A 24,876-nucleotide genomic window follows, 5' to 3' on the forward strand; every position below is an offset into this window, starting at 1 on the left:
ATGTGAGGTGGCTACTTTTTCTTTCTCATTTTGGTTTTTTAATAGTAAGTGTAGTGTAGATAAATTACTAAAATGTCTTTTTTTCTTGAAATAATAAATTTTAGTGATGGAAGTATTTAAAGATATTCTCTTTCACTTGAGAAAACCAAGGCACAAAGAGTTAATTGTCTTATTCAAGGTCAGATGGATAATTTGTGGCAGAATCAGGAATAAAACCCATGACTTTTGATTACCATGTCCAATTTTCTTTTTAATATAGAGTATATATTTTTACATAGGTTCAAATTCAGTGTTGGGAGAGACCTTAGAAGTAATATAAGAATTGTTTAAATGAATAAGCAGTAGTTACTGACTAAATTTAACTATTTATATACAGTATTTGTGTCATTCACTGTGCTCTTTGTTGCCATTTCTCAAAATATGTTCTGAATAAAACATTTTTTGAAGGTGAACTTTATCATTTAAGATTGCCCTGTATAAATGAAATCACAGGTCCAATTAAAAAACAATCATATTAAAAACCCATCATCTTAGAAAATTGTCTAGATTTGGTTTCATTTTGAATTGACTTTTTACAAAGAAAAGTAAAACCTTGGTGCAATATTAAGGAGGAAAAAATCACTAAACTTTATATATGTATATGTATGTATGTATGTATGTATGTATGTCTGTTGCATTTCTTGGGGTAGGTCCAATTCTTAAATGTTGAAAAGTTCTTTAGGAATAGCTAGATTAATCATTCACATTTTGACTTAGTCCTACTGACATCTGGAGGAGAATCTGAGTAAATCTTATTAATTGCCTCATTTTTCTTTTAAGCTAAGGTTTAAGATCGGGTAAAATTACCCTTCTATCTTTCTCTGGGAATTGTGAATATCCTTAACATTTAAATATTTCTTCCAGACTCCCATATTACTTAGAAGAACCCTTGTAAAGAACTGGATTACAGCTGCCTTTTATTGTTCTGTTTTGGTAACTATGAAATTTCATAATAGGAAATCTTGGCCACTGGTATATAGAGTATATGAAATCAGCAAGTCTACAAATAACATTAAATGATGCCCTTCATTTATATAACACCTTCTACCTAAGGCTGTGAATTTCTAACAACACAGGTACTAACATAGATTGTTGTGTTCCATAGTTTTAGTATCTAAAAATATGATAGCTTTCCACAGAATAAATGTGAATTTAGTACATTTGCCTATTTACTAACAAGTAGGTATAAACTATTAATTCATTTTTCTTCTTTGGTACTTATAAACTCTTTGTTGATAATCGTAATATAATTAGGTACAAATCATTTTCAATTACCTAAGCAAATGGCTGGGAACATTATTTATATCCTTATATGTGGACCTGTGATTTGGTTGGTATAGGTTACTCCTTGGTGAGAAAATTCCCTCTCCTAATACAGTTCAACATTTTATCATTTTGGAGAGTTAACTCAAGTGATTTATCCAGGGTCAGATGCCCAGAATTTGTCAGAGGTGGTATTTGAACCCAGGTCTTCTGGCTTTGAGACCTATTCTCTATTCATTACCACATGCCTTCTTTGATGAAGCTGTGTAGTAAGTCCCTGAAATAGATAAAATATCGAGAGTGAAGGAATTTATTAGTATTGCATCTCTCAAGAGTCTGAGTAATGAGGGACATGTTCAAATAATCATCCATCTAGTTTTCTGTTTTCTCTATTTAATATGGGCCTTTCTTACAAATCTGGGGATTTTGAATTGGATCAGGCCTCAGGGATCTGCTAGTTGAACTTCCCTATTTTACAAACAAGGAAATTGAGGTCCACAGAATTGAAGTGACTTGCCCAAGGTCAATGCTGGTAGTGAGTGGAAGAGCTGGGGTTTGAATAGGGGTCATTAACTCAAAATACTTTCCATTACCTGCTGTTTGTGCAACCTTTGCATTGTTGAGATGGTGAATACAATCTTCTTCATTAACTATGGACTCTTATTATTATGTCAGTCTTTCCTGTTACCAATTCAGTCTTTTCTAAACTGATTCATTACACAACCCATGGAGGAAAGCTACTTAATTTGTGCTTCCATTAATCTCATCTGAAAAATGAGTGCTTGAGTATTTCTTGGGATGGTTATGAATAGAATGTGATTTTTATTAAATTATTAAAGTATTATAAGTAGAGTGAGAAAATGATAACGGTTCTCTAATGCATAATGCTGTTCACATGATCTTTATTAAGAGATAAGGACTATGGTGATCATAACTTAGAATGCTTCATGATGTGTTATAAAATAAAGCCTCTTCATGGGCATAGGTGTATCTCATTTTTCAAGGTCAGTTGTATTAACAGTTATTTTCCAGTTCCTGGGTAAGCAGCACTATGCACTGAAAATATGTAATTAGAAAAAGCTTTTTTGAGATTTGGGTCAATTGTGGGTCACAGATTCTTGTTCTGTGTATTGCAGTGGATACCAGTCAGCAAATCCACTTCCATTCTTTGTGTAAGAAGCATTTTGTGTTGTTTGGAACTTTATGTCACAATATCAGTTTGCTGGGCCAAGTTGATGTAGATTCTTTTTCAAAAGAAACATCCTTTGTATAAAAGTGGGTCTTCTTATATAAACCTGCCTATAGATTTCAAATAACATATTCCCATTTCTAGAATTGACTTTGAAAATGATAAGTTTAAAATCAACATATGTGACTGAAATCCAGTAGCTAAAGAAATTTTTTTAATTACCATGTTTTCATCGAAGTGAGATTTTAGTGTGGAGTTCAACTTTTTTTCTTAATCTTCTTTGGCATGCTATATCAGTAGTTAAAATTATAATATACCAATCAGAGAACATTTGAATATCCACTGATCTTTAAGCATGACAGAAGTGTGTGATTTAGCATGAGATGAGTTTTTAAGACTAAGTGTGTCATCTAAGAGTTCCTGTTTCATATTGGTTAGATTGAGATTTCATCTCAATTTAAACTTGGCAATGATGTGACATAGGAATGATTGCAAGGAAGTATAGGACCTCTTTTAGATCTTCATTTATCAAAACCATGGGTATTAAGCAATTTAATTCAGTAAATATTTATTAAGCATCTACTCTGTGACAGGCACTGTGCTAAGCACTGCGTATACAAATAAAAACAAATAAAAAGAAAGATAGTCCCTGTTCTCAAGGAGATTACATTTTAATGAAGGAAGATGAAACATAAAAGGAAGCTAGAAAGCTGGGGCATGGGAATGGAATTAATAAACCAGCATTTATAGAGCTCCTACTTTATGTGAGGCCCAATAGTAGGTATTGTGGTTATAAAGACAGAATTGAATGTCTGGTCTCAGTAAGCTTACAGAGATTGACCAGAAACTGAAGTAAGATTAATCTGATGTCATTTGTTCTTGATGAAGTCATGTTGTTTCTTTTGTATCATCATTTTTTGTGCTAGGCACTCATTAATTATTTTTTTAGTCAGACACTGTAGAGTTTTGCTAGCAATCAAAGTCAAGTTCTAGAGTTTGTGTGTTTCATTCTTTTTCTCTTTCATCAGTCCCCAAAACCTTCACATCATTTTAAGCAAGCAACTATTTGCTTCTTGTTATTAAGAATCACATCTAGAATAAAATTTATTCTTAATGCTTCCTCTACCTTTTGAAGGATGAATTATTACTTAGTCAAATCAAGAACCTATTAGCTTCACTGAGTGCAGCTCAGGTAATAATTTACCTGTTTGTTAGTAAGTAGGCAAATGTACTAAGTTCAAATTCTGTGAGAGTTACCAAATTTTTAGACATCAAAACTATGGAACGCCATGATCATATTTGTATCTTTGTAATTAGATACTCATATAATGCTTTTGTAGAAGAGACAGAAAAAAGAAATATAGGAGATGGTACCTGAATAGGTAAGGCAGTTCATCACTACTTTTTTCGTTCCTTGAATCTAGCACACTTTGCCAGAATTCTCCCCCCTCCATCCCAGTTTCTTAAGTTATTTACGTGTCTGTCTGTGTGATTTGTAGGAGTATTCTATCAAAAATGCCCACTTCTGTTTCTGTCTTCATTCGTCTTCATCCAGATATGTTCTTCTATACTTTTTTCCTGTGGTTTCTGCAGTTCCCTCCATGAGAGTATATCTTCTTTTTTTAAAATTTTATTTATTTATTTATTTTTTGGGGGTGGGAAGGCAAGGCAGTTGGGGTTAAGTGACTTCCCAGGGTCACGCAGCTAGTAAGTGTGTTGAGTGTCTGAGTCAAGATTTGAATTCAGGTCCTCCTCACTCCAGGGCCAGTGCTCTATTCATCGCACCAACCAGCTGCCAAGAGAATATGTCTTCTCATAAAGGTTTACTTTATGTCCTTCTCTTTTTATCTTGTTTCATTTGAATAAAATAACTTTCCAGAACCATATTCTATGTATGGGTCTCATCTCACCAGATTTCTGTTCTACCTATGAGATCAAATTTCTCCTTGCTTTAAGATGTCTGTCTTATTTTTCATACTTTTATCATTACGTACTTAAAGACTTTGACACAACGTGTAGTATGCAATATATTGAATATTAAGTTGCTTATAATTGAACCTTACCATTATTCCCAAGGTACTTATTATTAATCCTGAGCAGGTTCATCTCAAGATAAAATTTTGAAGTACGCAGAGTTTATCAATGGCACCTCCTGTTAGGGATACTTTTCATTTCAATATGGCTAAAAGCTTCTTAATGACTAAGGGGGAAAAAAAACTCCATAAAGAGATGGAATTTATGCCTGACTAGAACGTTGTGGTGGTGGTGACTGGTTGGCATTTTGGTGTTCTGCACCTTTTAAGATTAAATCAGCTAGGTGGTTGTCTTCTCCCTTTTATAAGGTTTTGGTTTTGGTGCAAGAGAGTTTCTGTGGAAATTTTCTTTGCTTGTATACATTCTATTGCTTGGGTAACCTGCAGTCTTAAGAGGTTAGGTGATTTAACCTTGTTTGCATTACTTGGATGAATCATTTAGGACTTCAATCCAGGTCTTCCTGACTTTTAAGATGTGCTCTGTACGCATCATGTCACATTGCCTTTTTGTTGAGCCTTCATACCCTTTCAAAAAACAATTGCAATGCATCTTGTTTTGGTTGGTAAATAAATTTAATTTCTTTTTATTGAATGATTCATTTCTCACTATATCATGCCATGCAAAGACTGTCATATGTTTATGCTACTAATGACAAAGGTACTTGATTAAAATTTATGGATTGAGGATAACTTCTTATTCCCTGAATTAAAATAAATGACATCAGTAAAAAAATACCTATCTTTTAAAATTTCAGCTTCATTTATTGTTATGGAGAGATTTCATATACCTGGAAGATCTTTACTACTGTATAAGCTTCCTGTTTTTATTGTTAGTCTAGTGTAGAAGAGGTGTGAATTGAAAAGATATAAAGCATTACTAACAGCATTGCATGTTAAAACTTTTACAGCAAAAAACAGAAATGTAAAGTTTTTTTATTGGAATTTTTAGTGTCATTAAAAATCAATCTTTGTAATCAAGATTACTAATTGTACTTGTAAAGGCAGTATCCTGAAATCATGAGAAATACGTAAGCTTTTGATTTGATTTTTTCCTAATTAAACCTTCTTGAAGAGATGAACCCTTTTCTATTAGATTTTGCACTGTTCCAGAAAATAATTTTTGCCACAGAATGAATATCTCCCAAATGTATTGTGTTTCACATTGACTGTAATTTAATTAAAGCTAGGTAAGAAAATGTGTGTGAGATGAGGTCATGGTGGCAAAGTCATAGTGGCGTGTCCTGCATAAACCTGACCAAAAGATTTCATCAAATGTTTAATTACTTAGTATGTATAAAATGTCAGGTGTTGGAGAAATGCAAAAATAAACAAGACACTGCCTCTACCTCAAATTGCTTCATCTATCAGTACATATTTATTAAGAATCCATAAATATCCTTTCCACATCTCAGGGCTTAGAGTTGTGTAGCCCCTGTGATCTGGAACATCTGTGTAAAATTTTTTGGCCCTCCCTTGTACCAAAGAAGAAGTTTGAATTTTTTCTTTTATGGGGTGTTTACAGTACCTTATTGTAAAACTTGGGTTGTTTGGCCACAGGCTTTATATCATCTGTTGGACTTTGCGTGGCATCTGTGGCTTCTGCATAACTCCCCCAAAATTCCCTTTTAATTTCTTATGCCAGTCTGTGATGTATTGAAACCAGGATAGGGAACGTTGTGATGTGGAAGGGATAACTGTACTATGTGCCAGGTACTTGCTAGGTGTTAGAGTTACAAAGACAAAGCATTCCAAGCTATTTGGGGGGGGGCGGGGTGTTGATCATCAACTGAGAAATCCAAGGTGAAAAAAAAATATTTTCAGCTAGTACAATGAAAGTTGATACCAGAATTTAGCCTGGAAAGAAGAGTATTTCAGGAAGTAGAACACCTCAGATCCTCATCTGAGATAGAGGCATATGAGTCTGACCAGTACAAAAAGAATGGAAGTGGTTCCTTTGTCTAGAATTTAAAGTACATGATAAAGAAAAGGTGTTTAATAATGTTGGAAAATTAGTTTGCATTCAGATTGTAGAAAAGCCTTTGTAGTCAGTCTAATGAATTTTTCCACCCCACTCCCCTCGCCCCCTTTTTTAGTAGGTAGTAGGGAGCCATTGAAGTATTTTAAGCAAAGGAGTAACAAAATCAGATCTAGGCCTGAGGAAGATTAAACTGTAACAATATATAGATTGGATTTGAGGAAGAAAGTAGAAGTTTAAGGACCTGTTAGGATGCTATTACGTTATCAACAGCAGGAGATGATGGGGGATAAAAACTACTATCATGGTGACTGGGAAAGCCATGGATTTCTTGAGACACCTGATTGGATTTGGGGGTGGGTAGTAGGGAAGAGTTCAAATATGTCTGAAGTTTCAAACTTCAGTGACTGGGAGGTTATGGTACCAGTTGAAATGGAGAAATACAAAGTAGTATTAGGAGGGAAATGATATTCCTTTATTTGTTCATATTTCTTTAACTGTAGATTTTCCCCTGTTTTTAATATGATGTCAAAAGAGTTAGCCTTATATTATGAAAATGGAAAGGTGAATTAAAATAACTTATACACATAAATGGATGTCTAAGCAGTTTGAATGCATTTGAGTAATCTGTTATTTTTGGCATATGATTCTATGCTGGTACAGTGCAACTAGATGGTACAGTAGATAAAGTGCTGAGCCTAGAGTCAGAAAGACTCCTCTTTCTGAGTTCAAATCTGGCCTGACAGTTAATATCTTTGCTACCTTGGACAGATCATTTAAACCACATTTACCCCAGTTTCTTCATCTGTAAAATGAGATGGAGAAGGAAGAGGCAAACCACTCCAGAGTCTTTGCCAAAAAAACCCAAATAAGTTCATGAAGAATCATACATGACTGAAAAATGACTGAACATATATGCTGGCATATTCACTTTCTTTTTTATTGATGGATTTTGTTTTTACCCCATATAGTTTTCACCAGAATTCATCCCTTTTCCAGTGGAACCATTCCAAAATGCAAATATCATTTTTAAGACCAAAAAAAAAGTAAAAGAAAAAGAAGAGGAAAGGGTTCAGCACAACTGATAAGAGATGTACATTGAAAAAGTTAAAAACAAAACATATACAGTGTACATGTGGATATCCCACGTGCTCAAAGGGGTGGCTTGAGGATGGCCTCTCATATCTTTTCTTTCAAGTCGTGTGTTCTTTACAATTTTGCAACATTCATTTTTGATTTTTTTTTGTATGAAGTGCTTCATTACATTTATGTTGTTGTCTTATTATGTATGTTGCTTTCTTGACTCTGCTTAGTTCACTGTGCATCAGTTCATGCATATCTTTCTATGGTTCTCTGTAGTCATCTCATGCATCATTTCCTGTAGCACAATAACATCATATTACATTGCACCATTTGTTTTTTCATTCCCCAGTCTGTAGACACTTAATTTGTTTTAATCTTTTTTCTATCACAAAAAGTATTATTATAAATATTTGTTGTATATGGGGACTTTCTTCTTATAATTGACCTTCTTGGAGGTATAAGACTAGTTTGTATAATATAACTACTAATTGTTTTTCAGCTAAATACTCTCAAAGTGAAAATAGTCTGACTCAGTTACATTTATGCCATCTTGGAACTCTAGATCACACAATAATATTTTTTATAGTATTACAGAAATGAAAACAAGACCTTGAAAAATGATTAGACAGTTCACTTTTAGCACGACTACCCCAGAAAGACAATAGTATTGTTTAAAGCTTTTTCTGTCTCTCTGTTCCCCCTGTGACTTCTGCTCCATCCCTCATACATCCATCCATGAAGAAAATGGAGAATTTTATAATGTTTATCTCATCCCATTATTTAGCAACTATCACTTTTAGATTGGGGAATGTATTGAGTGTGTGTGGGGGTGGGGTGGGGGGGAAAGATTTGTTTTCAGTCTTAAAATGCATATTTGAAATGTCATAGGCAGTATATGTTCATAAAAATTTATTTCATTATATAATAATTTTATTCCTTTTTACTCATATAGTATCTTTGGGGGACATTTTGAAGCTCCATATGATCTGAGCTTTTACATATTTATAGTTGATTTCCAGTATTTCTTTTTTAATTCATCCACATGATATCACTGTTTTTCAGCTACAAGTTCTCTGTGTTAGAATACAATAAAATTTCAAATATGACTTTTATTTTTTTACTCAGATATTAACACAATTTTCTCTGTGTTTTCAGCTTACCGAAAAAACTGATAAAGACTATTACAGTTTGGATGACATGTTTGTCTCAAAAGCAGCCAAGAAGGAATGTTTTGGTGGTGATGAGGAAAAGCAGAAGAAAAAAGCAATCTCAGAGCATCAGAAGCTCGCTGCACAAATGGAGAAATGTCCGTATTGTTTTGATAGTTCTCAGCTTCCCAAGCACCTTGTTGTTGCAATAGGTGTTAAGGTATGAAAACAGAAAACTTACTGAATCAGAAAAAAATATTTTTTTTGATATTTCATAGTTTTGTATTTTATTCCATTTCTACAACAGAAATAGAGAAGTGGGGAAGAAATGTGGATTTTGTGGGAAAGGCAATAACTCTTATAAAAATGTTTTTGAGATGCTTAAAGGTCATCCACTTTGAAATATCTAATAGGCAATTATGCCTATGTTGTATGTACAGTTAGAATTTGGAAGCAGAACTTATGCTGGATATGTAGTTTATATATATTTTGATTTTATCTGCTGTTGTGGTAATTGAACAATGTGAACTGTTGTTCAGTCATTTAAGTCGTGTCTAACTCTTTGTGACCCCACTTGAGATTTTTTTGGCAAAGATACTAGAGCAGCTTGCCATCTCCTCCAGCTCATTTTACCGATGAGGAAACTGAGGCAAACAGGGTTAAGTGACTTGCCCAGGGTTATACAGCTAGTAAGTGGCCGAGGCCAGATTTGAACTCAGGAAGATGAGGCTTCATCCTGAGATGAGGCTCTGGGCATGGCATTGTACTCTGCCACCTAGCTGCTGCATGTGAGCTGAAGGGCCAGAAAAAAGATAATAAGAGAAAAAGTCCTAGGACAGAGATTTAGGTACACCCTCCGTTAGGGGATGAATTTGAATAATGATCCAGAAAAGGAAACTGAGAAGAAACAGTCAAACAGGTTACAGGAGAATTGAGAGAGAAGTATCACAAAATCATAGAGCAGAAAGACTGTCTGGGAAGAGGTGATTAATAGCATCAAATGCTGCAGAAAGATGAGAGGAAACAAAAGATATATTTGTCAAGTAAGATGATTGGTAACTTAAGAGTGAAGAATTTGAGCTGAGTCATGAAATTGAAAGGCAGGTTACAAACAGGTGAAAAGTGAAGAGAAGAAATAAGGACAGTGAGTATAGACAGTTTTCTAGTAGTTTGGCTGTGAAGTGGAGGAGAGATAGATAGCTAGAGGGGAAGGTAGGTCAGGTAAGCGATTTTTAAGAATGGGGCAAGAAATGAGACAAATTGGAAGAGACTAAAGGAGAGAGAGAGAGTGAGTGTGAGTATGTGTGTGAGTGTGTGAAAGAGAGACAGAATCAGACTAGAGGCACATGAATGTAAGTCGGAGGGAGGAGGAGATGATTGTAATGGCAGTCTGTCAAAAGAAAGTGAGAAGGGATGGAATTGTTTGTACAAGTAGAGGGATTAGCCATGTGGAGGATACAGGCCATATTTTTCTTGGCAACTGGAATAAAGGAGGAGAAAATGGAGGATGATGTCAAGAAATTTTGAGATGTTGTAGAGCAATGTAGAAGGAGTTGAGAGTGAATTGTGTCTAGGGGGTGGTGTGGGAAGCTTGAGGAGAAATTTGGAACAGGTGCTATATAAAGTTTGTTAGAGAATCAGGTAAGAGGAGTAATAGCATTGCCTTACTACACTCTTAGTCTAGTTGAGACAGTAGATAGTAATATTTAACTGACATGAAGATCAGCTTGACATTTTTTCTCCCAATTGAATCTGAATGCTAATTGAAAACTTCAGCATTTGAAGGTAAGTTGCATTTGGAATTGTGCTTAAAAAGCGACTAGACCCTAGCTCTGCCTGGTTGGACCTGGCCGAGCCTGGCCTGGCTCTGAGGGGCAACTTAGAGGCTTCCCATTGGACACCCAAGTGGTATATATTTGCCTCCTAAAGTTGGGAAAAGGAAAACAGCTTTTTGAGTAATAAAGATGCTTCCTAAATTCAAGCGCCACCTAAATGATGATGATGTCCACTAGTTCTGTGAAAAATGAAAGGAGAAATCTTTTGGAAGAAGAATCAGATGAAGAAGAGGATTTTTTTCCTAAGGAGCCCATCTGGACCAAACTTTGGACCTTGGAATGACCAGATTAGGCATGTACACAATCAGGTGGATGAAGTAACCGATGTCATACAAGAGAATATTACAGAAGTGATTGAAAGAGGAGAGAGACTGGATGAGCAGAGAGTCTGATCAGAAAACTTTTCAAATAATGCTGCAGCTTTTTGCAGCAGATCTAAACAGCTTGGAAGACAAATTTGGTGGCGTGGATGCAAAATGAAGGCCCTCATGGCTATGGTTGCTGTTATTCTTTTGTTAGTGATTATTATTCCTCTGTTGTCTTGAAATATCAGACTTGATTCAGTGACTAGAGATCTTCAGTAAAATGTTGGGACAATTCTGGGACAGTTAAAAGAAAAAGAAGATTACTGCATAATTTAATGAAATATGTATTTGGCTTTCAAAAGTGTTTTTTTCTTAAGCATAAAGGCACTTGTCCAGTTCAAATTGGATTTTTGACCAGTTCCCCATTAGCCTCCTTCTTGACACCTAATTATCCTCTCATTAATTTATTTTAAAATTTGCCATGTTATAGGAATCTAACTTGAAAGTAGACATTTGCCAATACATTATTTGTATATAGAGTTAAATATTGATGATGATATTTATAATTTAACACAATTTCCTATTGTAAACTAGAGAGGTAGGGATTTATTGCATGAAGTTCAGGGATAGGGTGAGAGGGAAGAGACAAAACATTATGTAAAAAGGGATGGCATTTAGTTAATGATTACAAATGATTACAAAATGTATAATTTTTCTCCTGTAAAAAATTTAGGTTTTGGAAATGGTTTCCATATATTTATGGAGAAACTAATGTTTTCAGTACTGCTACTTTCAACTGTGACTAAAGACATTCCAGTAAACCTATTTTTCCTGTAAAAAAAAAGTGACTGGAAACAAAAGTAGATAAAATTTAATTGGGAAATGACTAAACAGTGGCACTTTGGGTAAGGGAGTTGGAGAGGAATATATTTTGAATTAAACATAAGATCAAAAGATATCAATTTGAAAATGAAAATAAATTGCATTAACATTTAATTATTATAACTTAATTTTTTTCTCTTTCTAGGTTTACTTATGCTTGCCCAATTGTCAGTCACTTACTGAAGGGCATTGCTTGATAGTCCCACTGCAGCATCATACAGCAGCTACTGTATTGGATGAAGACATTTGGGAAGAAATTCAGGTTAGTTTTTGTATCCTAGTTATAGCTATATGGCTGCAAAATAACTTTTAAAAATTGTAAAATCAATTTAGAAAAGTAGAACTTATAATCATTTATTAGAACAGCTTTTTTGTGAATTTGTAACTTACACATTTTTTTTAGCAATGTTTAGTAATAATTTGTGCTCTGCCTCAATATTAACTCCTATACAGTTTGATGTAAAGAGTGCTGGACACAGGAGAGACATAAATTCAGATCCTACTTCCAACATTTTCTAATTATGTAATCATATATCTCTTAAAGCTTTAGTTTTTTTTAAATCTCTAAAATGATACCAACAGTACTTGTCTCACAGGTTTGTTATAAGACAATGTAGAGTAGTGTGTAAAATTTAAAACACTATCTAAATGTCAGATATTATTACTCTAGGGTTTAGATTAGACAGGAAATCTAGTCAACCTCCTTCATTTTATAGATGAGGAAATTAAGGCCCAGAGATGAAACATTTTTTTCTAGTGTCGTACACTAAATAATAGAGGTGGCCTATTTTCCTGTTTCATAAACATTACTTTTTTTTTTTTTTTTACAAATGATTTCATAGACAGGAGATTCAATTCTGGGCTCAGTTGTTTTGCCACTGAATTTCTATGTAACTTTAAGTTAAGAACTTGTGCTTTTGTTTTCTAGCTTCCTCATCTATAAAGTATGATAAATAATTAATGCCTTGGGAAGATATGTTGGGAGGATAAATAATATGAGATAGTATTTCAGTAATAAGCTAATAGGTTGGTTGTTTGGTCACTTTCTGTAATTTATATTAACTCATATATAGTCACCAAATCATTGGTTCAACTTCAAATTTATAAGCAAGGGGAAATGTGTTGAAGTAGGTGAGGAGGAAAATGTAAATGAGTATATTCCTGTTTAGACATTTGGCTTGCTAGAAAACAAAAGTAGATGAGAAGTAATTGCTTAGAAGAAAGAGGTATTGTTAATAGTGACATGCTGATCTGTGTTAAATTCTTTAGAAGAAAAACAACAGAATTATGCTCAAGTATTAATATTTTAATCTGGAGAGGAATTTAATATCCATTAACTCTGTTATAGAATTTCTAATCAATAAATTTATGTTTTACATTAAATGGAAAATGACACATTTGGAGTTTTAGCCATTGACTTCAAGATGTTTCATTGCTGTATATTCTGAGTACAATTTTGTTCCTTATATTTGTAGGTAAGATATAGAAAATTTTAGGACAGTTCAGAAAACTATAACATTTGTGATCATTGTTCAAAAATATAGTTGATGAAGAGTAACTATCTTTTTTAAATAGTTAATTTGTTTTCAGTTTTCAACAATCACTTCCATAAGTTTTAAATTTCTTTCCCCTCTCCCTCCCCTCTTCCTCCCCACGATGGCGTGCAGTCTTATATGGGTTCTACACATACATTCTTGTTAAACACATTTTAACATTAGTCATATTGCATAGAAGAAATAAAATGAATGGGAGAAACCATGAGAAAAACCAAAATATAACAAAAGAGAAAACAGTCTGCTTCATTCTGCATTTTGACTCTGTAGTTCTTTCTCTGGATGTGGATGGCATTTTGCGTCATGAGTGCTTTGGAAATGTTTTAGGTCCTTGCATTGCTGTGAAGGGCTAAGTTTATCAAATACAGTCCTCACACACTGGCTCTTTACTATATATAATGTTCTCTTGGTTCTGATCACTTCACTTAGTGTCAGGAAGAACAACTGTCTTAAAAAAATTAGATCATAGATTTCAAGGTGGAAGGCACCTTAGAGGCCATTGACGTCAGTCACCTCATTTTACAGATAAAGAAACTGAGACCTAGAGAGATTACTGCTAGTAAATGTCTGAAGTGGGATTTGAGCCCACGTGTCGTGCAGTGTATGTGTATGTAAAAAAGTAAAATATCTGTCCTCATGAAGTTTTAATGCTTTGGGAAATCAGTCAGTAGGCATTCATTAAGTGCTAGGAATTATTATACAAGGTGTTCTAGTACCAAAAACCAAAAGAAACATCTTCTCATTTTTAATATGTTTAGATCCTTACAGAAGAGTTGACCAGTACATGTGTTATATACAGAATAAAATGTTTAAAATAAATAAAAATAAACACAAAGTAGTTTAGTATCTGTGCAATTGAGAGCAGGCAAGGTTCCTGAGAGCCTTAGGCAAAGATTCACAAAGTGGTTCTGGAGCTGCATCTTAAAAGGAGAGGATTTCTGTGAGACTGTGGCAAGGAAAGAGTATTCCAGGCCAGGGATATGGATAGTGGATAGTCATGGAGAGAGGAAATAAGAATGCAAATAACAGAGTGTGTTGGATAACTTTATGTAAGAGAATATGGTAATTGCTAAATTGAAAATGGATGAATGAAGATATCTTTTTTATTAAGTGTTTACTGTTTGCCTGGCTTTGTGCCAAGAAGTGGGGATGCAAATACAAAAAGAAACACAGGATTTACCCATGAGGAGCTAACATTGTGATAGGGGAAGACAGCACATAAAGTTGTAGGGGATTTTGTACTGGTAAATCCCAGAGACAGTGAGTGGAACCATAGGGCAGTTTATTTATCTTTCCTAGAATAAATTTTGTTTGGATTATTTTTCCTAGAGCTAGAGGGAGGCAAGAGTGGGTGATGGGGTTGGATTAGCATTCATATGATCAAATGACTGCATCTTGGTGGGTCTGGGCAGTTTAAACACTCACTAGTCAAGAAGACTGAATCTCATTGGGAACTGAAAAGAGGCTAGAAGGCATAGCTTGAAGATGGTTGGAGAGCTGCAGCAGAAGGGAACTTTCAGTTCATTAAACTTATATTTAATATGTATTATATGCAAAGTACTACTGTAAGCATTGAAGGTACCGAGATGAAAAAAATGATGAAGTTCTTACCTTCAAGTAATTTTCATTCTTGGGAGAGAAGGTCTTTATTTGAAGAATCATATTTTTCTTTAAGAGGGATTTTAGTTTATGTACAATGTTAAAACCATATGAAACATTGTATAAAAATTTTAAAACTGTAGAAATATGACATTATTTTGATTTATGATATATATTACAGGACACCTGAAAGTATCATTGAAATGATAGAAGTTAAAAGGAGCAAAAAAGAAATACATACACACACACACACATAGACACAGACACAGACACAGACACACACACACACACACACACACACACACACACACACACACACTCTCTTGTGTTACCTGGCATGAGTAGTTACTATAGTCAAGCAACAAATTGAACTTTGAAAATTGCAGGAAGCCTAAGCAAAAAGGGAAAGAAAATTGGTTACAGAGTTTTCATTATCTGATAAGAAAGGTAAAAATAGCCTGAAGAGACATTTTTTCTAGGCTCTCAATGTTAAGAATTTTTGGTATTAATCTAATGTAGGAGAAATGGAGTAGCATAACAGACAAATGTCTGTGTTAAATAGTATCTGAGAAGAGAAATTGGTGATAAAAAATTAGAAAAGACAAATCACAGCAGGCAATTAGATTTGACATAAAATTTGAAGATCTGTAGACATCAGTGCAGATCACTGTGCAAAATATTTTCTTTGGAGATTATAAATATAGTTATCCCTGTGGAATTAGGTATGTTAGCTAGTGGAATGAAAATGAGTTAAATGACCTTGGGGTTTTGCTCTGCAATTCTGTGCACTGAAAGGAAAATACACATGGTAGCTATATAATAGAAAATATAGAAAAGGGGAAAAAAGCAAGTAAAGGTTATTTGAAGATAGAAAAAGAACATTATATTATATAATATATACATAATATAATATATGTAATATATAATATATATTATATTATATATATAAATTATATATAAAATATGTATATATTTAATTGTTGCTTTATCTCTTTCTACTGGGGTGATTTTTAAAAATTAATTTTCTTACTAGTTTTATACTAGTTTTCTCCTTCATTCCTTTTTCAACCAAAGGCTTATTTTTGTTCCTAACTCTAAAAGAGACTGAAAGTCACAGCATGGGTAAAATTACTGCTGAGTTATTTCAAGACCACATAATGACCAAAAAAAAAAATCAAAAGGAGAGAAATTTTTGTTATCTAAATGCTTGACAACTGAATAGGAGACTCACGCACCCCTCTATTGGAAATGTGAAAATTGTAATACTTGAAAAGAGGCTCTGTACCAATCATTTCTGCATGCTGATATAGAGATTATAAAGTAGCAATAGAAAGGGAAATTTTGGCTGGACTTTACGGATTTCAGTATCTTATTGAAACTATTTGAGGTTTTCCATTGTCAGAATTAAAGAGCAGATTTTTTTTAAGGTACCCACAGCCAAGCAAGTAAAAGGATGTGGACAAATGGTTTTGATATGAAAATCTGTTTTTTTTTTCCAATAGTGGATGCTAGTGCCAGGAGGTAATTAAGGCAAATATGACTCAGTGTGAAAAGATTGCTTCATAGAATGACTTTGTACTTTCCTGGAGGATGGGGGTGGGGTGGGGAGGTTGAGATAAATTATCTTTGAAGAAATAATGTGTCATAGGACCAAGTAATGGTTATATAGACATATAAAAGGAACTTTAGAGGCAGTCTTGTCTAGTCCCGACATTTCACAGAAGAGGAATTAGGGCCCAGAGAAGTTAAGTGCCTGCCCTAGGGCACAAAGCTGTGAAATTACTGAACTAAGATTTAAACCCAGATTCTCTAACTCCACAGCCAACAGTTTTTCCCCACAGAAAAAAAAAAGGTTATTGTGGGAATATGAAAGGCGTTTTGTTCTTATCCTTGCCACTTCCTAGCATGAACAAGTCACTTAATCTCTTTAAATGTGCTCTCTCATCACTACTACAAGGATAATAATATTGGTCTTGCATATCTCACAGAATCTATAAGAGGCTCAGTGAAGATGATGTATATCACTTTATAGATTGTGAAACTAAGATGTTCAGTAACAACAATAAAAAAAAACCCTTTTATTAAGCATTTGCTGTGGACCAGAGAGTGTGCTAAATGCCAAGGATATAATGAAAAAAATGGAAGTCACTGTCTTTCAGGGGCTCATATTACATTCTATGGAGGGTGGTGAGATATAACATGTACACAGATAAGTATGAGACAAGGTAAATTGAGGAAGGGGAGACCATTGTAGCATAAGGCAAGGTTTTGTGTAGGAGGTGGTACATGAGCTGAGACTTGAAGGAAGCAAGGGATTCTAAGGAGCAGCTGTGGAGGGAGCAAATTCCAAATATAGGGAACAGACCATGTATAGAGAAGAACAAATTTAGGGAACAGACCAAGTATAGACAGGTAAGATGGTATGAATTTAGAGAACATCAGGTATTCTAGTTTGATTTTAGGTGGAATTATGGAAGGCCAGGTAGAGGAGTTTGTATTTTGTTCCAGGGGCAAGAACACTAGGAAAGTTTTAAGGAGGGATACATTTTAAGGGAAAAGAAATGCACTTTTAGACATACTGAGTTGTGATGGGAGACTGGCTATATGGATTTAGGAGTTATCTTCATACAGATAATAAATGAACTTCATGGGTACTAAAGAATGAGTGTGGAGAGAAGAGATCCCAAGACAGGACAGCTTTTAGGATGCCCATACCAAGTGGAGGGGAGACCAGGGGCTAGAGGGAATTGAACAGTTATCCAGGAAAAAGGTATAACAGTGTTTGTTTAAGTTGTTTAAGGGAGATCAAAAAGAATGGAAAGTGGGGAAAAGACTGTCAGATTTAGCTGTCATAAAGAGGGCAGTTTCAATTGAGTGGCAAGATTTCAAGGAGTTAAATGAGTAGGAGGTCAAGGAGGAAGGCAATAAAGGTAGATGGCATTCGGAATTTGACTCTAAAAGGAGAGCACAGGATAATAGCTTGAGGGGGTGGGTTGATAGAACTAAGTAAAATTTTATATTTTATGGATGAAGGAGAACCTGGGCATCTTTGTTGGCATCATGGAAGGAGCCAGTAGATAAAAAGAGATGATGGTGTGATAGAGAGCTCCAAATCTTTTCTTTAGTCCTTATAGCCTCTTAAGCCTCTTCAAAATATAAACTTATGCAAGAGATAAAGCAGTTTCAGCTGTCTTCACTGTCTAGGACACCAAGAACCCTAACTAGGGAACAACTCAATCAAGTACTGGCAGAGAAGACTAATCCTTAATCCCTACCTTGCTCATTTGGCACCTTATTGCCTTCCTTGGGAGAGTAGACCCACAGGCTTGCAGCAGAACATAACTCTAATGTTTCCCAGCTTGATCAGGGGAAAAAAGAAGGCACTGTAACTGGGACAACAGTGAGGTAGTGCTCTGTGTCACAACAGAGCTCAATCATAGAAGAAAGGTACAGAGGCAACTAGAGTAGGACATGTGTATATGTGACCCTCCACACATGAGGGAAAAAAACATAGCATTCAGTTTGGGCCAGTTTTGTCCCCTGAGAAGTCACGTGGGAAAGGGACTAAGGCCACTGAAATGTGAATTGCCCAGTGTGAAAAGAAGCTTTGGGGCCCATTTCCCTAGGGAAACTAAAAGGATAAAGAATCAGAAAATGAGCATTTGGGAAAAGAAGGAGAAAACAACTGAAATGATCAGAAAAATCAGGGAGAAGAAAATTCGGTTAAAAACCTTGAGAATAAGCAAATAAACCACAGGTAAGATATTAATCATAGAAGACAATAAGTCTTCCAGGTCAGCCAAAATAATCTAGGCATCTATGAATAAATATAAGACAGAGGACATTGAATTGACACCTAATGAGGTAGAGGAAGCTTGTAGACTCTGAAGAGAACATGAAACCAGAGTAGAATGTTCCTGATTGGTTTAAAAGAGAAATAAGAATTTTGACAACAGAAATTAAGGCCTTCACAGCAGAAGTAATTATCAGAGTAAAAACTTGAATTTGTAGGGGCAAGTCTCTCCAAAGAAACAAAAGAGTTAATAACTGCTTGGGAATTCAAATATATGCAAGTAATGGAAGTAAAAGATAATCTGGAAGAAGAGAAGGAAAGAGCAATAATATTCAAAGAAAACATAATATTCATACAAGCAAAACAATAGCCCCGAAAACAGGATAAGTAGAAACAACTTATAAGTCCCCCAGAAAAACGTGACAAGACAAAAAACCTGAACTCTATAGTTCAAGAAGAAGTACAAAAAACTGCCCAGAAACTCTGAACATAGAAAACAAAGTACCAGTTAAAAGAATTAACAGATTGTCTTCAGGAAAAAAAAAATCCTGTGCTGCAGACTCCAAAATATAGTGGTTAAATTTAACGGTTCTACTCTAAAAGTAATTTACAAAAAACAAATTCTGCAGATGACCAAGAAATATCTTCATATGTAAAGGAATAGAAATTTGAATAACACAAGACTAGTCTTTACCTACCAGAAACCATAGGATACTCCAGACAAAAGGAATACAAGAAGAGCAAACAAATACAGCAACCAAGAATAACATTAACAAAATAATAACAGACCATTAAGAAAATTCTTGGTAAAAGTATGCAAGTAGATAAGAGTGAGCACAGAAGGTAAATAGATATTATGGAAGAGAAATATGTTTGAAACATCATGGACTATAATTCATATCACCTTACCTGTGGGTGTTCTTGTGAGACTCAGAGAAGGGGAAGGAAGGGAGAGAAGATAGAGCAGAATATATGATATTCTCTGAGTCAAAATAACTCCTTTAGTCTCTCAGGAAAAAGAGAACCTACTGGAAAATGTTTGAGGAAGGGAAAGGAAGGATTGAAATAAGGGAAAAAAGAAAGGGGAAAATCTTATTTCAGTAGTGTGAAGAGAGTACCACTGATGAGTGCTGCCATGGGGGAATCTGCAGGGATTTGGTACTCAAGAGAACCACTCATCCTGCCTCAAGAGAAGGAGAATTAGTCATTGGAGACGGATAGCCAAGAGTAGGAAGCCATGAACATGAAGAGAGTTCATGGCAAATGGGGAGAAAATTACTAAGTGGAGGACAAAGGTAAACTGCACAGTCAAAGACATAGGAAAATTCTTTCAGTGGGCCAGTGTCCTCTTTATTATCTGCAGTAATTGATCTTTCTTAAGAGTGAGAAAAATGGAGCCACAGAACAAGATTTGCAAGGTGATAACATAGAAACTGTTTTGAAGAAATGACTATCTTAGAAATTTAATTCCACAAGTAATTCAGAAATGAAAGAAGGAAAATATAAGGACCATAAATCAAAGAATGAAAGTCTAGAAAAGGGAAGTTAAATAATGATAAGAATGAGAGATAGAAATCTTTTTTAGGAAAAGGTTCAGAAAATGAAATTTTAAAAACTAACAACCAAAACAAGTTCATGGGAGGAGATGAAATGTCAACTTAACTGAGAAGGAAAATAGAGGGGAAGAATTAAAAAAAAAAAAAAGCTAAAGGAAGAAATAAATATGGAGAGGTGGCACTTGAAAGTGAGAAGAAGAGAGCTGCTTGGCATTAGAATATCTTAGATTAACCTAAAATAACTGAAGACACAAAGTACTTTTTTTTAGAGGAAGATAGAGGAAAACATCCTAATTTGCGAATAAAATATTAGAACAAGTGGAGGAAATTATAAACCCGGCTCATTTTATATATGAATGGATGAAATAATATAATAAAATGAAAGTATGACAGATTAGATAAGAAAACAAAACCCTACCTGTTCCTTAAACACACTTGAAAATGAAAGTCATACAGAGAATCAAGATGAAAAGTTTTACTATGCATCAGGAAATTTTAAAAAAGCAGTAGTCCCAGTCATGCTGTCAGATAAAGCAAAAACAAACATTTGCAGTATAAAAAAGGTATAAGCAAGAAAACATATGCTTAAAGAAATTATGAATGCAAAGTAATACCAGTATTAAGTTTGTGTGATCCAAATGTTGTAACCTAAATTCAGAAAGGAAAAATGAATAAACTACAAGACTATACGTTAATGTAAAAGTAATAAGGTACTTCATTGGCTCTCAGTTTTCGCGGTCTACTGGAATGATAAAAATGAAAATATAAGATTGAATAAATCTAGAACTAAAATTTATAGAATCTAGAACTAAAAAAACTTACGACATCTTCTGAATGGAACTGCTAAAGAATATAATACTTTCTCAATACCACATGGAACTTTTGCAGTAATTAATCAGGTTAGGGCAGTGAGATAGAACAAAGATATTTTTAAAAAGCAGTATATACATGCTTTGCAAATGCAATAAGAATTACTTTAGGGAATACAAACAAAAGATACAGGCCCAAAAGTAGATTTAAAAATAAAATCTTCAGTAATGAGTGGGTTAAAAAAAACAACATAGAAGAAATGGTTATTATGTGAAAGAAAACAATAATGATAAACAACATACCAAAATATCTAGGATGCAGTAAAATCAATCTTCAGAGGAAAAGTATTCCTACAAACATCCATTAAAAATTTAAAAAAAAAAGTTAGGATTAATGGAGTGGACATGCAATTTAAAATTTAAAAATTAGAAAACCAACAAGTTGGTCTAAAATTAGCACAAAAGAAGAGATAATAAAAATGAGAAGAAATTGTAATGTAAGAAAAATCTAGAAATGATAAAACTAAAAGCTGATTCTTTGAAAAGACAAGTAAAATTGGACAAACTTTTCCAGTTAAAAAGATGGCAGAAAATAAAATCAATAAAACAGCCAATGAACAAGATGAAATAAAAACAAAACCAGAAGAAATAGAAATGTCAGAACCTACTGTACATAGGTATATGTTAACAAACTGAGAGCGCAAAGGAAAGAAAAGAATGCCATCAAAAATATAAAATACTGAAACCAAAAGAAGATCAAATAGAAACCTTATATAAAATGAGATCAGTTCAGGGGTGATAGACTGGGAGAACAGAAAGGGATAAAGGGACAAAAGGTCATTTAAGGCAAAAAATAGGTGGTTAGACTTAAAAAGTAACAAAATATCTTAAAAATGCAGATTAAACTTAAAAGTGTGTCACATATTTTTTTTTTCTTCCCATTTATTAAAAATTTACCAGTATACCCCTGACTTTATGTCAGGAGAACATTCCTAATAATTAGGGCTATGAAAAAGTGGAATGAATTACCTTGGAGACTTGTAAAACAAAAAGTGGGTAAGCACTAGTTAGGTATGTTAGAATGGCAATTTTTAATGGGTTGGGGTTGGCCCAAAAGATCCCTGAGAATCCTTCTAAAATTCTATGATTCTTTTATTCCCTGACTTGTTTTTTTAGTTTTACATTATTTTAATATTTTGAAAAATACACAGTTGCTTCCATGTGGTTAAGAACATTTGAGTTTGAATGTGCTTAGACACTTACTAGCTGTGTGACCTTGGGCAAATTATTTAACCTCCTTTAGCTTCAGATTTCTTCATCTATAAAATGAGAGAAATAATAGCATCTGTATCCCAGGGTCGTGAGGACCAAATGAGGTAACATATGTAAATCACTTTATAAATGTTTGCCATTATTATTGTCGTTCTTGCTAGCTTTTGTGAATAATGAATCATCAAGAATTTATTAATCACCTATTATATTCCAGGCTGTGCTTGGTTCTAGGGACACAAAGAAAAAGTGATATTGTTTCTGCCCTCCAAGAGATTACAGTCTGATTTGTAGAGGCAGGCATTGCGTCTTTTCAACTTGCTTTGCATATTGTTTAATAGTATTTTTAAAAAGAATTTTTGATCATTAACTATCATATAAACCTCCACATGGATTTTCTATATGCAAACTTTTAAAAAATAATCTAGACAAACTAGTTACAAATTTGAGGGCTTAAATAATTTTTCTACTAAAATAGGATGTTTTCAGACATGATTTATTATCTCTAAAACAACCGTTTTCAAAGAATGACCTTGATAGCCATGATGACTTATAAGAGTTTTTTGCAAGTTATCTGTGTACTGGTCCAAAAACATTGATTCTGAAGCTGGAGGACTTAAGTTCAAATTCTAGCAATGCTGCTTCCTGGACAAATCACTTATTTTGCAGTGTATGAATCTTCATTAAAGGGTACAAAAATAAACATTTTAAAGTATTCATAAGTTACATTATTCAGGAGAAGATCTACACTTTTTTTTCAAGTAGTAAGAAATTTTGAGAGAGATACATTATAGAACTTTTTTGCTTTGATAAAGTGATTCAAAAGTCTGTTAACTGCTGTGAGCTTTTGAAGTCTCATGTGCTTATCACAGGACAACTATCAACATAGAATCAGAGGTTCATATTCAAGCTTATTTTTTCAAAAAGCTATGGAAAAGCCTCCATCCAAAGGTCCCCTTCTGGATCCTCCAGTGGTTTAACTAATGATATTAAACAAAGCATTATCAAGCAACAAATATTCATTAAGTACCTACTATATGTTAGGCACAGTAATAGTCACTGCAGATGCAAGTACAAAGAATGAAACAGTTCTACCTGTCAAGTAATTTAAATTCTAATGGAGGAGACAAATACATATAAAATTATATGCAGTGCAAATATAAGGTAAATAAATTCTAAGTAGTTAAATACAAGGTATTTTGGAAAGGAGGCCGCTAAAAGTTGGGAAATCAGGGAAGGTTCCATGCAGATGATGGTGCTTATAGCTCCAAATGAATTTCAAACACTGTTTAAATTCTTTTCTTCCAATTCTGTCTAGTCTGCATGCTGATTTTCTACCCTGGGGATTCCTCACTGGATCTCTTGGCCTCTTACTGTGTTCTGCTCTTTCTTAGATATGAGGTTAAGGTCCTCAGCTCCCTTTGAAGTAACTTCTTGCTAAAACCTTAATGTTAAGAGAATTATCCTTAGCTTGGAAGATTTTAAGTAGAAATCTAACACCCAACTACTTCTTGCTACTTTTGTTTTTGTTTTTCTCTGGTTTGAAATAATTCAGCAGGAAGAGTTGCTCTGGTTTGTACGTCCCTGCTGAGCATCCCTAAGGAAGCTATTTGTTGACCTGTCAAGAACAATATGGCTTATTAGGAATATAAGACATGATAGAGAACCATCTAAGACTTCAAAATGCATGAGTCTTACCCACTTCAAGTGACTCACATCGGCACAAATGATCCTGTGAGGAAGAACCTAGAAAATATTGCTAAAGGTATGAAGTCTTGAGCAAGAAACTTAAGACCATAGGAGCACAAGTGGCAAGGCCAAGTGGATGACATTTGAGATTGGGATTTGAAATTCTGGACATAAAATATAGGGAGGCCAGTCTCTTAAACCTAGAATGGACAACACCTAACGAAGTCTGTTTGTTTTTTTTTAAAGTATTTGTTTTCAGTTGTGCAAATCTAATCAAAAGGGCTGTAAATTGAAGAATGGAGGAAAGATGAGACTGCCTACATAGTGTGTCTGTCAGGTTCCTTATCAGTGAGAGCAGCTATAGTCTTGGAAAAGGCAGTTGGGGTTAAGTGACTTGCCCAAGGTCACACAGCTATTGAGTGTCAAGTGTCCGAGGTGAGATTTGAATTCAGGTGCTCCTGACTTCTGCACTGGTGCTATATCCACCCAGCTGCCTTCATCCTGGGTCATCTCCAGTCATCCTGAGGGGTATCTGCTCACTGGATTCAGATGGCTCTGGAGGAGAAATGAGGCTGGTGACCTGCACACACTCAAAAGAAAGTCAAGTGCAAGTCATGTCATTATTTCTCTGATGGCATGGTCTTCTTTGGCAGTGGAGGATGAACACACACACACTGTCTTGGAAAAAAATATAGCAATAGAGACATTCAGAAGCTAGAGCCAATAGTTAAACCCGTGGCAGCGAATATCTCTTAAGAAAATATGCAAAGCATAGGCAGCAAACAAGATGAACTTGAGGTCCTTCATAAGCTGGAAATTTTGACTTCTTAGGGATCACTGAGACTTGATAGTTTAA

At 34.4% G+C, this 24,876-nt stretch overlaps 1 protein-coding gene and 1 pseudogene across 2 annotated transcripts in view; both read left to right on the forward strand.

Annotated features, from left to right (window-relative positions):
* The window catches only part of CWF19L2 (CWF19 like cell cycle control factor 2), a 127,349-nt gene that overhangs the window by 77,293 nt on the left and 25,180 nt on the right, over nucleotides 1-24,876 (forward strand). For both annotated transcript variants that reach the window (XM_072611210.1, XM_072611209.1), the window contains exons 13-14: nucleotides 8,738-8,950; nucleotides 11,898-12,014. In XM_072611210.1, coding sequence (XP_072467311.1) covers nucleotides 8,738-8,950; nucleotides 11,898-12,014 — 330 coding nt within the window. The remainder of the gene's footprint in view (nucleotides 1-8,737; nucleotides 8,951-11,897; nucleotides 12,015-24,876) is intronic.
* On the forward strand, nucleotides 10,597-11,202 carry LOC140505332 (vesicle-associated membrane protein 4 pseudogene; annotated as a pseudogene).

The sequence above is a fragment of the Notamacropus eugenii genome, chromosome 5 (assembly GCF_028372415.1).
Source record: "Notamacropus eugenii isolate mMacEug1 chromosome 5, mMacEug1.pri_v2, whole genome shotgun sequence".
Classification (NCBI taxonomy): domain Eukaryota; kingdom Metazoa; phylum Chordata; class Mammalia; order Diprotodontia; family Macropodidae; genus Notamacropus; species Notamacropus eugenii.